The sequence below is a fragment of the Microtus ochrogaster genome, linkage group LG7_11 (genome assembly GCF_000317375.1).
Source record: "Microtus ochrogaster isolate Prairie Vole_2 linkage group LG7_11, MicOch1.0, whole genome shotgun sequence".
In the NCBI taxonomy this organism is placed as follows: domain Eukaryota; kingdom Metazoa; phylum Chordata; class Mammalia; order Rodentia; family Cricetidae; genus Microtus; species Microtus ochrogaster.
The window spans coordinates 27,089,647-27,106,506 of record NC_022032.1 but is presented as its reverse complement, the minus strand read 5'-3'; the positions used below and the strand labels follow the sequence as shown (position 1 = coordinate 27,106,506).

General features: G+C 34.9%; 1 protein-coding gene across 2 annotated transcripts in view; it reads right to left on the bottom strand.

Moving 5' to 3' along the window:
- The window catches only part of Gpm6a (glycoprotein M6A), a 234,602-nt gene that overhangs the window by 89,933 nt on the left and 127,809 nt on the right, over nt 1-16,860 (bottom strand). Inside the window, exon 1 of one of the 2 annotated variants that reach the window (XM_005362611.3) lies at nt 11,955-12,549. The exons of the other annotated variant lie outside the window; for it this stretch is intronic. Coding sequence (XP_005362668.1) covers nt 11,955-11,991 — 37 coding nt within the window. The 5' untranslated portion in view covers nt 11,992-12,549. Of the gene's footprint in view, nt 1-11,954; nt 12,550-16,860 lie in introns of those variants that run through there. 2 annotated transcript variants of the gene reach the window in all.

Here is a 16,860-nt window from a genome sequence, read left to right as displayed (position 1 = left end):
GCAGGCGGATCTCTGTGAGTTCGAGACCAGCCTGGTCTACAAGAGCTAGTTCCAGGACAGGTTCCAAAACCACAGAGAAACCCTGTCTCGAAAAAACCCAAAAAAAAAAAATGAGACATTACAACAGACACCAAAGAAATTTAGAGACTATTAGGATATTCTTTTAAAAAATTTATATTCCATGAAATTGGAAAGTTAAAAGAAATGAAGAAATTTTTAGCTATATTTGATACAAAAATACTAAATCAAGATAAAATAAATAATTTAAATAAACTCATATATTGAGATAGAAACGTAATTTAAAACATACTAACTAAAAACTCTGAGATCAGATAGATTCAATGTCGAATTCTACCAAGTTTTCAAAGAAAAACTAACTGTAAAATTCCTGAAATAATTACATAAAATCAAAAATGAAGGAACCCTTCCCAACTCTTTCCTTGAAGCCACTATCTTCCTGATACTAAACTAAGACAAAGACCCAATAAAAAAATGTATAGGCTAATATCTCTGAAGAACACATACACAGACATTTTTACCTCCTCTTTGCAGTGCAGAGAGTTTGCTCATGCAAACAATTTTCCCAGAGGATATACAAAATGCATTTTCATCCCAGAACAGAAAGAAATATTCAGATTTTTGTCTAGCATGTCCTAAGTTTCATTTCACATGAAAACCAAAAAAGAAGGCAATTGCAAATGTTTGCCATAGGGAAGTTATAATAAACAACTCAAAGATTCCAATGCTCTGATATACATTGATTAAAATATAGAAGAATAATATCCTCTTTATATTTTCACTGTTCATTTTGTGGATGAATAACAATATTCTCCCTGAAGCATACTTCAGTGTTCTTCTGCTGCACCTGAACTTCATGGCAGTTCTCATCAAACTCTTGGTCAGTTACTCTAGGAAGCTTCAGTCGGTATGCCCTACTGGACCCTTACAATCACCAACACTCTACAAAAATGTATACAATTTGACTTTGGGCTAAAAATTTATTCAGTTTTTAATTCTGAGCCAATGTGAGTTGGGTGCAATAGCATCTGACAGAGATAGAGAGTGAGCAATGGTTATGAGTTTTTCAATCTAAGGAGATAAGTGAACATATAAATTCTATAACATTGTACATTAAAAGTTCTCCCCCTACTTTGCTCAATACATATTTAGAGAATTAGTTGTGTAAAAATAACTCAGTAAGCCCATGTTGTACTGGTGTTTTCATAACTGCAGAATTTGAAAGAAAATGGAGTACCAAAGTTAAGACCAAATATTATATTGGTGATATAAAATTTAAATAGGACATAAACATTTATACAACTTTCCATGAAAAAATATTTTAAATAATCAAATAAAATAAGCCATAGTTTCGATGTAGATACTATTAAGTATTTTTATGAAAGAGATACATAGACACAAATTAATAACTCCTATTATCCCTTTGTGGTAGACAGAATTATCAGTAATAAGTGTTTGGCACTTCGTTTATGATTAAGTTCTTATCTGCTGTTTTAGCAAATGTCTATTAAAAATAGTTTTTATATTAATAAACATTTTCCATAGAGTATCTATTTTTTACTTTAACATATAACTGACATCTAAATTATAAAGTTATTTTGACTTTTCAAGATTTTATTTTCAACTTTACACAGTAGTGATTTGACTGGTTCTAAATGTGTACTTTTGTAATTACTGAAACAAAATATTAGTTACCAAAAATGAGAGGGAAAAAAGATAAACATTAAAATGTACTAAATAAATTATCTTAACTCATAATTGACATGAAACTAATTGTTATGATTTCATAAGACCTTTTATTTGATTTAAAACAGCAGTTAATTCTAGAAATTGAAATAATGAAACATGAAATTTAGATCAAGCATGAAAGAAGAAAAATTATGTTGTTGACATGCTATTTTTGGAGCTTATTCCCCCAGAAATTGATTCATTAGAAATATTCCATGAAACTCTTATCTTAAAGCTGTCCTAGATAATTTAATATGGTATTTCTACAATTTTGATTCCTTTCATCAACAGAGTAATGAACAAAGAAAGCCCATGAACAGCAAAATGTTAAATTATTGTTCTATTGTTCCTTAATCAACATTATAAAAAATGTTTTAAAATCTACCTTTCGTTCTAAATTTTTGTAGCTATCTGAAGAACTTGACAATTCAATGTGTTTTACTTAATTGCTAGACTTGGGATGCTAAAAATATGTGGCTTCTTTAATAACAAAAAAGGAAAAAATTATTCAGTCTGCTGAAAGCTGCTATCAAGCTGCTGAATATTATCAGGTTGAAGAATGGGAGATTATTTTAGTTCAAATCTAATTGCATAAAATGGAGTCGAAGCAGAATTCTCCTAAGTCTTTAGCTATTTTGTAAGAACTGTGTCTGGGAAGAGATGTGCTCTAGCTCCTTGATTGTTTGACATTATCTTCATCACTTCTCTTCTTTACTCCATGTTCTTTCTCTTCTCTGTCATCTATTATCATATTTTCATCACCAGATATGAAGGGACATGCTTTGTCAGTTAGACGCAAAAAGAAATAGAATTCTTACCTTTAAGTAATTTGTACTTCAAAACAGCAGAAAAAAATAACACTTATATATAAGAGTATGAATAAGAAGACAGTCTCTGTATTAAATGTTAAACATTTAGAAAACAGCTGTTAGGACAACTCCAAAAATTGATGTGTTTTTTTTTCAGTACTTGCTTGAGGAAAAGAGCATTATGAAGAGAGGAACAAAGAAGTGGAAAATGAATTTGATTAGAAAACCTTGATGTGCAGAAACTTCCACAGTTCCAGTTGTTCATGATTAAATTTAATGCAGTAAAATAACACACAATGAAAACAAAATTACAAAACTAACTCTGAAAATGTTGAATTCTGAAAGTGAAAAAGAGTGAATAATCCAAAACAGAAGACAAGATGAGTGGTACTTATTTATGTATGTGCCATCCTTCTCTTGCAGAGAACCCATCGTGGCCCTCTATTTTGGTCAGTTAAACATTCTAAAGATTAATCATATCTTACCTGTAGTTTGGAAAGTAATCTGGTTACAACAGCATCCAATGCTTTAATATGTTGAAATTTATTATTTCTAAAGTAATATTTGACAATAAAGCCAACAGTCCCCCTCCCTTTGTTTTGGGTTCTCAGATTTGTAATATCATAAGTTACACCTCAGTGAATTCCATAAATGGTCTCCCATAGCAGACTGGTTTTATGCTAAGATCAAAGTTTAACTTTCTATTCACAATTAGAGAAAAATTAGCCAGCTATCATCTGTCTCTCTTGGTTAACAAGCAAAAAAGGATATTTGGTTCAGATAAGATTATACAAGATGAAATTCGCTGCTCAACTTGAGAACAAGTGGGAAAGCAAGAATCTATTTTGTAATGTCAGGAATCTATACTTGTGGCACCTGTTAGCAAGGATGCTAGCCAAAGTGAGTTTTGAAAATAATTTGGGCTTTCTGCTTTCTATGCATGAAAACATTCATCATTTAGAAAACTGGGAAGCATGTGTTTAGGCAGGGAGTGGCTAGGAATGAGAGATATGGAGAAAGGGTAGCCAGAACTGACATCCTAGATATGTTCTCTGTGTTAGGAATCCACTATGGGCTATTGTCTTCTGGACAATGGAGGAATAATTAATTTCTAAGACACACCACTTTAATTACTTCAGTCTTTCACGCTGTCTTATCATAACTGCTTAAATACTTCAGCTTAAGTCCAACTCTAAGCAGTTAATGCAGTAATGTTTCCACCTTTCACTTGAGCAAGTGAGTAGACACTCATTTTGCTGAACTGGATATACATTTATAACAATTCTGCACCTACCCTCCTAACAAGAGATTGGAAACCTGTCAATAAGTATCTTAGAACTGAGACATTAGAGGTAACACAGGTAGAAAAAGCTTAGCTATTAATTCAAGCAGCAAAATTTTAGAGCACAAAATTTTAAAAAGTATTATATCTAAATGCAAACAGGCAGCATAACTATAAGAATGAACATGCTCTGGGAGTTACGATTAAACCAATAGTACTTCTAATTTCTTCAACTAAGCATTATCTTAGAGTAACATTTGATAGACGGAAAGGGTAAAAATACTTTTTTAGACAAAGGACATTCCTGGCTGGGCCCATTATACTAGTAAAAACAGGGGCATCAAATTGCAGGACAGACTTTTTATATGTTTCATAAGACATGCATTTTGATGGACTTTTGAGGTTTGTTAGCCAAACACTGAGATAACAGGTGAAAAGATGATTTGTGACAGTATTTGTCCATATGAAGGTTACCCATTAGGGAAACAAAACCAGTTCCATTTTAAATAAGTCTATGAGTGGTCAACATTGAAAAAGAAAAGGGGTGATAACTAAATCCAACATCTTATTAATAACTCAATTTTTTTTTCGGCTGGTTTGTTAGTTTACATTTAATGGAGTAAATAATTCAACATATTAACAATTCTAAATTCAGTAATATAAAAGTCATATTTGACTGTTCTATAATATATTCTAATTATTTTCGATAATTAAAAAAGTTTTATACCATCTATGTTTATTTGTAAGCACTGTTATTTTTGTGTGGCTGTGAATATACTATTCAGTTTATGAAGATAAAAGGCGAAGGAGGGAAATAATTCAAAGTATTAAGTATGTGCTAAAAAGAAGATTCAATTTAAACATTTACAAGGAATACATTTAGTTAACTATCACTCACAAAAATGAAACTAAATATATTCTTTACAGACTTTATACAGAAAACCCCTTGATTAATGTAGGTCTTTGTTTCAATTTGAACTGATTTTATGATATCAAATAGAGACTGGCTTGGTTTTGCTGAGGATGAACAATAGTTATGAAAATATGTGAAGAAATCAAGAAATGAACCAAACCATTGTTTTCTGGGTCGCAAAATGAGAGTAAATTGACCCAGCTTATCTTTTCAGACAACGGTTATGGCTTTCATGTGGTAGGTTGGTGGTTCATATCAATTTCTTTTGCCTTGTGAAGCAAAAATGAAGAATCAGAAATGTAGTTATAAATTCCAGAACATGGCCAATGCATCTGCTACAAGTGTATAGTTGAAGCAATCACTATAGAAGAAATGAGAAAGATAGGCAATTATTGACCCTTATGTGAAGTAGTAGTCACTATGAGGAGCATGCAGCAAATAGACAATTATTATTAACACTTAATATGAAGCAGGGTATATTTAAAAGCTCAACTTCTGGTCTCAGCTGTGATGGTATTGAACCCCACTTTGGTACTACTGTCTACTGTGTGAGTTGGGTTTAGTTAATTAACCTATTTGATTTTTAGTTTCCTTAATATAAGTACCAATTAAGGTTACTGTGAAGAGTCAATGAGTTAATTTATGTTAAGTCCTTAGGCTAATGTGTGTTTCTGAACTCACTAGGCAATTATGCCTGCTAACATTCTCTAGTATGATAAAGCCAAGTTTGCCTTCCCTTTTCATAAATCTTCCCATCAGGAATTTTGAAAAACCACCTTTCAATTAAAAAAATAACCCTTTTAACAAATATTTCAAAGACTTTCAGTCAGCCTATATATGATATATATATAACTTTTCTATACAGACTAACTTTTAATTTCAGGTATATCTGCATGTATAATGCAGAACATAATTATGACATTGCATATCAAATGCAAGTGTATATTTTTAATGTTGTGGCTACATTGGTGTCATATACACTTTGGTAAGTAACCTTTCTCTTACATTCCTCAAGTTAACCCTATACGTTCTCTGGTTTGTCTTTGTGGTTCTATCTGAGGGGAACAGTTGTTTACTAACTTCTCACCAAGAAAACGTAACACTTAACACCTGAACAAGGTAATGACTTAACCAAGCATGAGTTTGGCAAGAGCAACTGCATGGTCTTTGTCTTGGATAGCAAGACAGGCAGCTAAAGGAGAACTGTATCAAGGGTGATAATGAAAATTAAAAACAAAATAGTTATATTATTCTTAATTATGAGGTTAAGAAATACTAGTGCTGAAAATGAATCAAAAGAACTTGGACACTGTTCTTCCATGTATGTGTTGCTGACTTATAGATGTTAAGAGTATGCTGACATGACACATTAGTTGGTAATGTTGGGTTGAGAGAAGTAAGAATGGTCTATGAGAAATCACCACACGGACATCCAAAGGGGCTGGACCAACTCGCATTCCACCAGCAATGCAGAAGTGTTCCCTTTATCCCTCAACCTCTGCAGTATAAGTTGTCATCAGTGTTTTTGATCTTGGCCATTCCAAAAGTTTTAAGATAGAATTTCAGAGTTGTTTTGATTTGCATTTCTCTGATAACTAAGGATATTGAGCATTTCCTTAAGTGTCTGTCAGCCATTTTAGATTCCTCTGTTGAGAATTCCCTGCTTAGGTCTGTACTCCATTTTTTTATTAGCGATTTCTCAGAAAATTAAAAAAAAAAAAAAAACCTTCCTGAAGACCCAGCCATATGACGTTTGGGTATATATCCAAAGGATGCTCAATCATACCACAAGGACATGTGTTCAACTATGTTCACAGAAGCATTGTTTGTCATAGCCAGGACCTGGAAACAACCTAAATGCCCCTCAGCTGAAGATAAGGATAAGGAAAATGTGGTACATTTACAAAGTGGAGTACTAAACAGCAGAAAAAAAGTAATGACATCTTGAAATTTGCAGGCAAATGAATAGAGAGAGGTAACTCAGGCCCAGAAAGACAATTATCATATGTACTCACTCATAAATGGTTTTGAAACATAAAGCAAAGAAAATCAGCCTACAAATCACAATCGCAGAAAACCTAGACAACAATGACTCTAAGAGAAACATACAAGGATCTAATCTACATGGGAAGTAGAAAAAGACAAGATCTCTTGAGTAAATTGGGAACATGGAGACTATGGGAGAGTGTTGAAGGGGAGGGGAGGGAAAGGGAGGAGGAGAGAAATATGAATAAAATAAATTTATTGAAAAATCAATAAAACCAATAAACACAAAATCAAAAGAATGGGTGTATGATGCAACTGAAGTGGGGAAACTGTACTTCATTTATATTTAATTTGACCTTTTATGTATATTAGAGATACAGTATTTGGAGGTTACCCAAGATTGTTGCTGTTGAGAAGGCAGAGCAGGCATCAGAGTTGAATAGGGAGTCTGTGGTTGATTGGCTCGTCTTGAAAGTTGGAGACACAGATTCATGAGCCACAGATACTTTACAATAGGAAAACATGGAGAACAATATTGTGACTGCTGCCTTCTGTGTGCATCACTTCCTCTACCCACTGTCTCATCAGACTTCCTCTGTAAAGTCCTCCTAATTCAGTAGTGTCATGACAGAAATTGTTTACGAGCTAAGAGTTATCCAGTTATCTATGTATCTAAATGTGTACCCACTAGTTCAGTGATTATTAGAAATGCTTTAACTTCTTGTGCATTTTCCTATTAGGAATTGACAAAATGACTCAAACATAAATGGATGTTTACAAATTAAAAAAATATGTTCAGTATTCCCTTTTAATTATGTCTGTGTGTGTGTGTTTCTGTATGGTGCTCCTGATGTGTGTGTGTGTGTGTGTGTGGTGTGCACATGTTTGCATATACATGGGGAATGCACATGTCTGTGAAGGGCAGAAGTGGTGTCAGGTAGCTTGCTCTATCACTCTCTGCCACATTCCTTTTAGACAGAGTGTCCCTGAACTTGAAGTTCAGTGTTGCAAGGGAGATCTGGATCTGCCTGCCTCTGCCTCATAATACTTTGGTTAAAGGCGTGAATGCCATGCTTTGCTTTTATGTGGATGCAAAGGACTCCTGGCACAGTACGTGCTCTGACCATCTCCCCAACCTAGTAGCCCCTCTTATCCAAAGTGTATATATTCTAATGTCTCCAGCAGAATATGACATCACGGACAGTAGTGAACCTTATATTTAGAAAAAAAAAGTAACAAATAGACAAGGAACATTAAGAGGATAACAATAATAAAAACTCAGAAAACTATTAATATAATTTACAATTTATATCTTGCATTAAAATTTGTGGGAATTCAGTGTTTCTCTTTGTGTGAGTCTCTCAGAATAGCTTAGTGGACTATACTCAATTCTTCTCCATATAACAATGTGAAATGATACAATGTCTGTTTAATGAGATGGAGCGGAATAAAAGGCTAAGAACTTAGCAAGCACTGAAACTAAGACTTTTTGTGTGAGAGTTGACAGCAAAACTACCACAGATTTTGTATGTGGATGACTCTACATTATCATCAATCTTAGCAACACTGAAAGATGTTAAGTCTTCACCTTTCACTATAAAGATGCCCTTAACAGATTTTTTTGGCTTGTATGGATTGCCTGCATTATTCCTTTTGATTTTTGAGATTATTAAGCAAAGCAAGGGTTGCTTGGATACAAGCACACTAATACTGTGATAACCAATATCCAATATTCAATAGCTAGTCTGCAAATCCAGAGGATGACTCATAGGTTTGTGATACATACAGCGTGTATATGCTAAACAAAGGGAGATTCATACTCTAGGCAGGAGGGATTAAGATAATTTCCTGATACTCCCAGAACAACAGAAAAATGAAAGCTTATATTGTTTATTTCTGAAATTTCCCATTCAACAGTTTGGGACTGCAGTAGTTAATTAGCATGCATACTTATACACCAGACTATAGTTGATCATAAATAACAGAAATTATACAAACTTAGTTATACATAAGGAGGATATGATTATGTCTTTAAAATAGTCATAAAAACATTCTCAACCTTTATTCAATATCTTTGTAAAACCAGAAGTGTTTGATGCCATGACAAGGCTACCATTTTGGCTTTGATAGCAATTATGTTAGTTTATTATAGCCATACCCAAAGGCAAAGTACAAAATAGTCTACTGCTATGCTTCCCCATGTAGTTCTAGAATACTGCTTCTCTGGTTGAACACATGTTTAAAGAACTGGATTTCACTTAGAGAGCATGTTTTACAAAAATGACATTTTAAAAACATTAGAATCCCTCAGAGCGACGAGGTGCTATCAGTGAAGGCTAAGAAAAGGAAGGAGCAACAGATTAATGAATTCCTTGTTAGAACTGTAACCAAGCATGGACTCGTGGAACAGAATGTCTGCCAAAGCCATCCGTACTCTTACATTATTCAGCCTGATGACCTGAATAGTCATCAGCATAAAAATCATCATTGTTCATTTTTGATTGGCTTTTCCAGACGTAGGAAAGAATGTATAAATATAAAGAAAAACGTATTTCTTATAGAGAATCCTTGTAATTCCTTAAGCATCAACTACACATGCGTTTCTGCTATAATCAATTAAACTATTGGATTCAATTTCACAATCTAGTGGAATGTAAAAGGTGTTATAAGCAAATACTAAAGCAAATCATTTTTATTTATATCAAAAATATAGTTGTTGCTGCTTCCCCTGCAGGAGAACAGTTTTCAAAGTTGCTGGAGGAAAATAGGATCACAAATAATGACATCACTTTTCTTGCTATCTGCAGCTGCTAAGGCTCGCTCAGACACATTTAACCTGTTACCACACTCTGCGATTTAATTCAAGCGTTCATTTGCTGTATTGCTTCTCTATTTAATATAATCAGGTTTATCTGTGGTTTATAGCCTGGCCAAGAAGGAATATCATTAAGTACAATAAAAGGCATTAAATTATAAGAAGGACTGGAAAACATCTTTCAACTGGAAGAGAACGCTGGTATCAGAATTTGTGTTGAAAATCCTACGCCATTTAAGAAAATAGGACCAGAGGGAACATAAATTGCTGCCTTCCTCTAGAGTGGAGGGATCATTACCTCTGTCTACCTGAACTTTTAAACATTTCCAATGATTTTATCTGCTTATCACGTAGTTGTTTTTTTACATTGATCAATGCAAAATTTACAATTCCCCTTCCCCATTCCTGGAGAGATTATGTAAATGTATCGTGTCAACATCCAACCTGTTAAAAAGTGTCATGGGTATAGCTGAGGGAAACAGGCTGCTCAGGAAGGAAGAAAATGAGATCTTTTCCCTAATTATTCAACAAGTCAATCCTTAGATATTTTACTTAGAACCTTCATGTACTTATAGACAGCCATGAAGATGTTTTTATTGCATTGTTTTCCTTCACTGTTGCTGGTTTACTTGTGCCTAGGTTTGTGCTGAGACACCCACTGTGACAGATTGTCCTGTCAGTGCACTACTGCCTCCCCTCTATGAACGATTTTCAGTATTGCCTGAGAACGGGAACCATCCTAACATCATTACATCATTTTTCTTGTGCCTGCCTCCACCGTTGCTTGCTGAAAAACATTCAACCTGTTACCATGGTCCATAATTTAACTTACAGTTTTATTTAGTGTAATGGGTGTCATTCATCTACTTAAAATGATTGACCTGTTTTATTTTTGTTTATGAAGAATATAACCGTGTAAAGTAAAAAATACATAAGAATAAGAGATTTATTGGTAAAATTAAGCAGTCCATTGAAATGTTTAGGATAGAATAGGACAGAAAGTGCTAAAGAAGGAAAAAAACCTTATGCTTTAAAATCTCTAATGAACCCTTAAATTATTTATCCACAAGATAAAGATGTAAATACTTTTATTTTTAAAAGCTCATGTTATAGTCATGCTGATTTTTTTATTCTCTTTAAATGTGTCATTAACAAGGAAAGCATAAATTTTGGAGATCTCCATTATCTTTATTGCATATAACAAACATTTACATACTTAGTCGTGAATGCAAGTGGATATAGCATCTATACTCAATTGTGTGTTTGTATACGTGCGTGCATGTGTATTTCTTTGTGTGAGTACATGTATGTTTATGTGTGTGTGTGTGTGTGTGTGTGTGTGTGTGTGTATATATACTTACAGAAGAGGACCAGCATACTAGAACATTACAACATATGAAAAAGCCTTTACTGCACCCTAACCTACCAATGATATCATTTAAAAATACAGTTTTACAACAAAAAATAGTTATATACCTTCAAAAATCATGCTTGGAACTGTATCTTTTCCAGTAATTCTCTTAACTATTTTCTTTATATGTATTATGTATTTTTATTCTGTTATTCTTAAGAAAACAAGAGTGTTTTCTCTAGCATTACATAATCCTGTGCACAGACGTGAGAGCAAACGCTGCCTCTACTGGGGTAAAACCAATTCCCCATGAAACCCCACTTGATGTGTAAAAACATTCAGAAGCTTCTTGAATCATTTGAAATGGGCAGCATTTAACCAATTTTAATAGAAAAACAATTTTTGTCCCATATACCTAGATATGACTACAAAGCTTTAAAATGCATCTGAAATTTAACATATATTACCCATAATTCGATTATAGTTAGCCATACAGAAAGGAAAAACTAATATCACTAAATAACCCTCCAAATCCATGAACTTTTGCTCCTTATTTATTAAAATAACAATATATCCATGAAATGAAATAATTTAAATGAGTACCAACCAAATTATACTAAATGCTCTTGTTCTTTGTTCTATCAGTCGGTTGTGCAAAGGTATTGATAATGGTTACATCATCGAATTTTTAACTGCAACTTGTGCACCAATTTTGCTTGTGGCTCAAATCTGTAATATCTGAACTGAGCTTTACAAACAGGAAAACATGAAATAAACGAAGTCTAACAAAGACTAGACTAAGGAATAGTTCACCATACCGCACTTTTATCATTAATGCCTGAGTACGCACTTAGATACTTATACAAGATTTTCAAACAACAGCGATCATAGCAGACATTATAGCAAGTCAAGAGCATAGGGAAAAGGAAGGGGAAAAAAACGCCTTCCAAAAGGAAAAGATTCATTAGCCTTCCTGGCAAGTGTCTAAAGCAAACAAGGAAAACGCAAAGCGATCCCTTAATTACAAATAAACCCTTTTAAAAGCACAGTACCTTTTTGTGTCTGTCCTTCTTCCATATTCTCTTCCATGGCTACCTTTCTTCGGGAGAATCTGGCGCACGGAATTAGTCAAAAGCTCAATTAGATGTTGAGAAAGCGAGTGCTTTTTCCCTCTGGGCAGCTCCAGCAGCAGTGGCTTGGGCAAGTCCTTAGAGCTTAGCTGAGGCTCCCTCGCGCCTCTTGTTTGCTTGGAGACTGGCTGTCAAGTGTAATTTCATTCAAATTACTCTTCCGTGAAGATTATCAATTTTTCTTCTCAAAGCTGCCCATTGTGTGCCACAGCAAGCAGGTACTCAAACAAACAGCCGGATAATTTGGGGAGGGGGTGTGGAGAGTGGTATTAATTCTAGGAGCAGAGACACTATGATTCATAAGCCTTGCTTTGCATTTAAAATGGGGGAAAGAAATTGAGGTTTGTGTCGAAATCTCGGCTTTAAATTGGAAGCACGCTGAACTATGAACAGATGGAGGGGTGTCCTCCTAACATGAAGCGGACCACCAACCCATAATTCCCCCCTTTGCTACCACAGTGGGAAAGCCCAGATTCTCGTCGTGTCTTTCTGCTGCAGCAGTTTCTTCTCACCCAGTCAGATTCATTACAAAAATGCCCTTTCCTTTTACCTCCTCACGAAGTGTCTAGTTAATTTGATTTAAAGATGCCAAGGAGGGATGCAATTAGACTATCTCAAGGCTGGTCTGTTAAAGGCTATTATTAAGAAAGGACCTTTAAGCTCGCATATTTCAGAATCAAGAAGGAATAAAGACACGGCTTTTAAACGAATAAATCTAAATCTTTTGTTTTATTAAGTATTTTATTTATTGGCATATGATTTTTTACAGAGTAAAAAAGAGAATAAATAATCTATTGATGACTTTGTAAAATATTATTGGTTCAGTCCAGAGAAGCTGCTGATTCCAGGTGGGAAACTCGTGAAAGGAGACATTCTCAGGGTGATTATTGGGGACAGGGGGCGAGAAAAAGAACGAAGGGATTCTAGATCACAGGGGAGCATGTTGTAATGGGAATCTGCACTCTGATTTGGAATGCAAATCACAATGGTGCAGTCTGACAAGAAATTAGCAATCGTGCTCAACCTATTGAGTGACAGGACACAACCAGAGTCTCAATGCTCCACAAAAGGCACAGGGAGAAAACGAACAGTGTCAGTGTCAAGCTGTACTGGAGGATAAACGAAGACTCTCTTGCCTGTGTTCATCTCAGAACAAACAAACATGGGGAAGCGCACACAGAGATGAATAAGCTCTTGCCCTTAATGGAAATATGTATGCCTTCATGATTCATATCATATACTTCTTGCGTTATAAGAAAACTTTCACATAGGTTTTTTAAAGCATGTCAGCAGCATGCTGCACACAGCCCTCTCAATTAAAAGAGTAACCCATTCCAAAGAAAAATGATCAGACAACACTCCAGTGCATTTACATAAATGATGGTCTACCTCGCTCTAATAATTAATTATTTCTATTCTTTTTGTCAAATGAATTTAATCCAAAGGTAACTGTGATTAAAAACCTCTAACCTCCTCTCTCTGAATATATAAATTATTTATATGTAACATAATACACACACACACACACACACACACACACACATATAGATAGATAGATAGATAGATAGATAGATAGATAGATAGATAGATAGATAGATAGATAGATAGATAGATAGATAGATAGATATATGCATTCAAGAATTTGGGGACAGTTGCTTGTTCAAGGAAGATTGAGAGAGAAGATTGGACATCAGAGCAGCCAAATCATAGCAGTGTCTCTGTTTCAAGCCATCCCAGCTGACATATCCTGGCATACAGACAGAACAGAATGGAGCCTCCATGCTTGCTTATTAGCTTTATTCACCTCACCACACAGAAAGAATCAGTGAAACAAATGATTAACAGTAGCACCTACACTACCTTACACTACCTAATATTTTACAGTTTTTTATAATCTTTAAAACATTTCCAAGTGTGTTACTTAAGGAAAACAGAGAGAAAATTATTTTCCCCCTGTCAGTTGGAAAATACTTCTGCTGCTCAAGCACATTCAGGGTCTGAGATAGTAGATGAAGAAGAAACTCTTAGAGCACACATTATCAGCCAATTCTTTGTCTAATACTCCAATGTTTTTAGAACTGTTTTACATTTCTGCTTTACAGGTGTCTTCAGGGTTCTTTAAAACTCACCTCAGTTCATACCAACTTCTTAGCCACACATGTAGAGAAATAAAAAGAGGACAGAATTAAAAATAAAGAAATAGAAAACATTTAAAAATATTTGCTGAACTGGAGAGATAGTTCAGAGGTTAGAAGCACTGATGTAGCTGCAGAGAAGCTAGGAACAAGGAAGACCCTAAGAGGGACACATAGATTACCGGGGAAGGGGAATTAAATGGGATCTCCTGGGTAACCTGGGGCGAGGGGGCATGCAGTAAAAGGGAAGGGATGGGAGGTGACAACATGACAGAACTAGATGGTCAAGGGGGGAGACAGGCAGAGTGAGAGAGCAATGAAAGAGAGATAATGATAGAGAGAGCCACTATGGGGTTACGGAGAAACCTGGTGCTAGGGGAATTGCCAAGAATCCACAAGGAAGAGCCCAGCTAAGACTCCTAGCAATAGTGAAGAGAGTGCCTTAACTGACTTTCCCCTGTAATCAAACTGGCGAATACTCCAACTATCACCATAAAGCCTTTATCCAGTAACTAATAGAACCAGATGCAGAAAACCACAACCAAGCTCCTGGTATCCAATCGAATAGCGGGAGGAGGGAATATATAAGCAAACAGAGGTCAAGATCATGATGGGAAAATCTACAGAAACAGCAGAACCAAGCTCATGGAAACTTATGAACTCTAGTTGTGAAGCCTGCATGGATCCAAACTAGACCCTCTATATGTGAGAGACAGTGATGAAGCTTGAACTGAGACGCTCCTGGCAGTAGGACCAATCTATCCCTGGTGCATGAGTGAGCTTTTCAAAACCAATTCCCTGTGGTGGAATGCCTTGCTCAGGCTTAATGAAATGGGGAGGTTCTTGGTCCTGCCAAACTTAATGTATATTTACATCATTTTCTCCCTTCCTTTTCTTCCCTCCAGCGCTTCCAATGCACCCCTTGCTCTCTCCCTCACTTTCTCTACTTCTCTCTCACGCATTCTCTGTCTCTCAAATTTACAGTATCTATTTAATTATTGTATGTTTATTATCATAAATATATAACAGCCTTCTCAGTAAATATAGCACTGTATGCATATGGTTTCAGGATTGACCACTTGGTATTGGATAACCCATTTCGGAACTCTTCAGGGAACTTTTACTGTCTCTTAGAAGGTTCTGTTTAATGTGACTTGATTAAAGTACAGATTTTCTAATAAAGAAAATAGCATTAACCAGGAAAGGGGTAGGTGGGATAAAGAAAGAAAAAGTAATTCTAGACTTTTCAAACTGAATATGAAAAATAGCTCAGAAATAGAAATACGCTTCGGATCACATATAATGTACTACCATATTGCCACTTGGGGAAACCTTCCTTTACTATTTATTAGGCATCACATACCAAAGGTTCCCAGAAGGCTTACACTGAATAACTCACTTTTGAGATGAATTTCGATTCTAGTTTTATTTCAAAAGTAATGGAAGAGATGAATATTCACAGAATAGTCTTCTGTGCCTTAGAAGACTTTTAATCTAAGGCCACAACTGGAAGCACATTAGCTTTTGCCCTTAAGAAATTACCTTTACCAGGATATATTGTAGGAAAAAAATCTATTTCAATAAAAGAAATAATTAATGAAAATGCATACATATAAAGTAATGTAAAAGAATAATAAGCCCAGAAATAAAAGAAAAAAGAAATGAGCTTAATCTTGGGTAGTATCGTCTTCCTAATTTAATCTTAGTCCTTAGGCACTTTCAAACCACAATTTTGTCTTTCAAATTCGTTAATACTGCACTTTCATGGAGTTTCCCACAATCCACTGATAAAAGTACCAGAGCCTGTTTACAGCTGGCTACTTGTTTCCCAGTGTTCTTAGGAAAAGTTCAACATCCTTTTTGGGAAAATACAATTTGTAGAAATCTACATCTCCAGCAAACCACTCCCTGAAAACATTCCTTTATATAATCACCTTCTAATTTCTTATAAGGTTAATATTATTTCTTCCTAAAATACTTTTCTCTAGCAACCATGGGGCTCCAGCATTGCTCATATATTATACCTAAAGTAGAATATTATCACCACGAAAAGTTTCGCTGGCTTACAGAAAAGGTATTCTTTAGTATTCACTAGATCATGCTTTAGAGTTATCATTTTTGAAAGGTTACAGTTTACATACATAGTTGATACTTGCTTCTGTCTTGTAAGCACTGTGATAACTATTACACTACCCACTATTCAAGAATATGACAAGTATTCAATACATAGAAATGGATGAATAAATAATAACAAATGCATAAGAGAATGCACTTAATCATTTAAAATACACTTTCTTAATTTTTTTCATTTTCTACTAAATATTCTGGAATTTGAACATCTCTTACAGCAAATCTCAGAGAAAATGTCATGTTTGTACGTAACAAATATCTTTTTGAAGTGTTGATGGTAGAACAATGCAAAAATTTCACGACTAAGTAGTAAAACAAAAATGAAACAGGAAGCTGTTGTTTGACATGATTCTATACAATGGGAAAACTATAATTTCATAAGCACTGATTAAGAGAAAAATAATGTAATGATGGCACTCCAGCCTAAAGGGGCCATTTTAAAATAGAATCACTTGCCGGGCGGTGGTGGCGCACGCCTTTAATCCCAGAACTTGGGAGGCAGAGGCAGGCAGATCTCTGTGAGTTCGAGACCAGCCTGGTCTACAAGAGCTAGTTCCAGGACA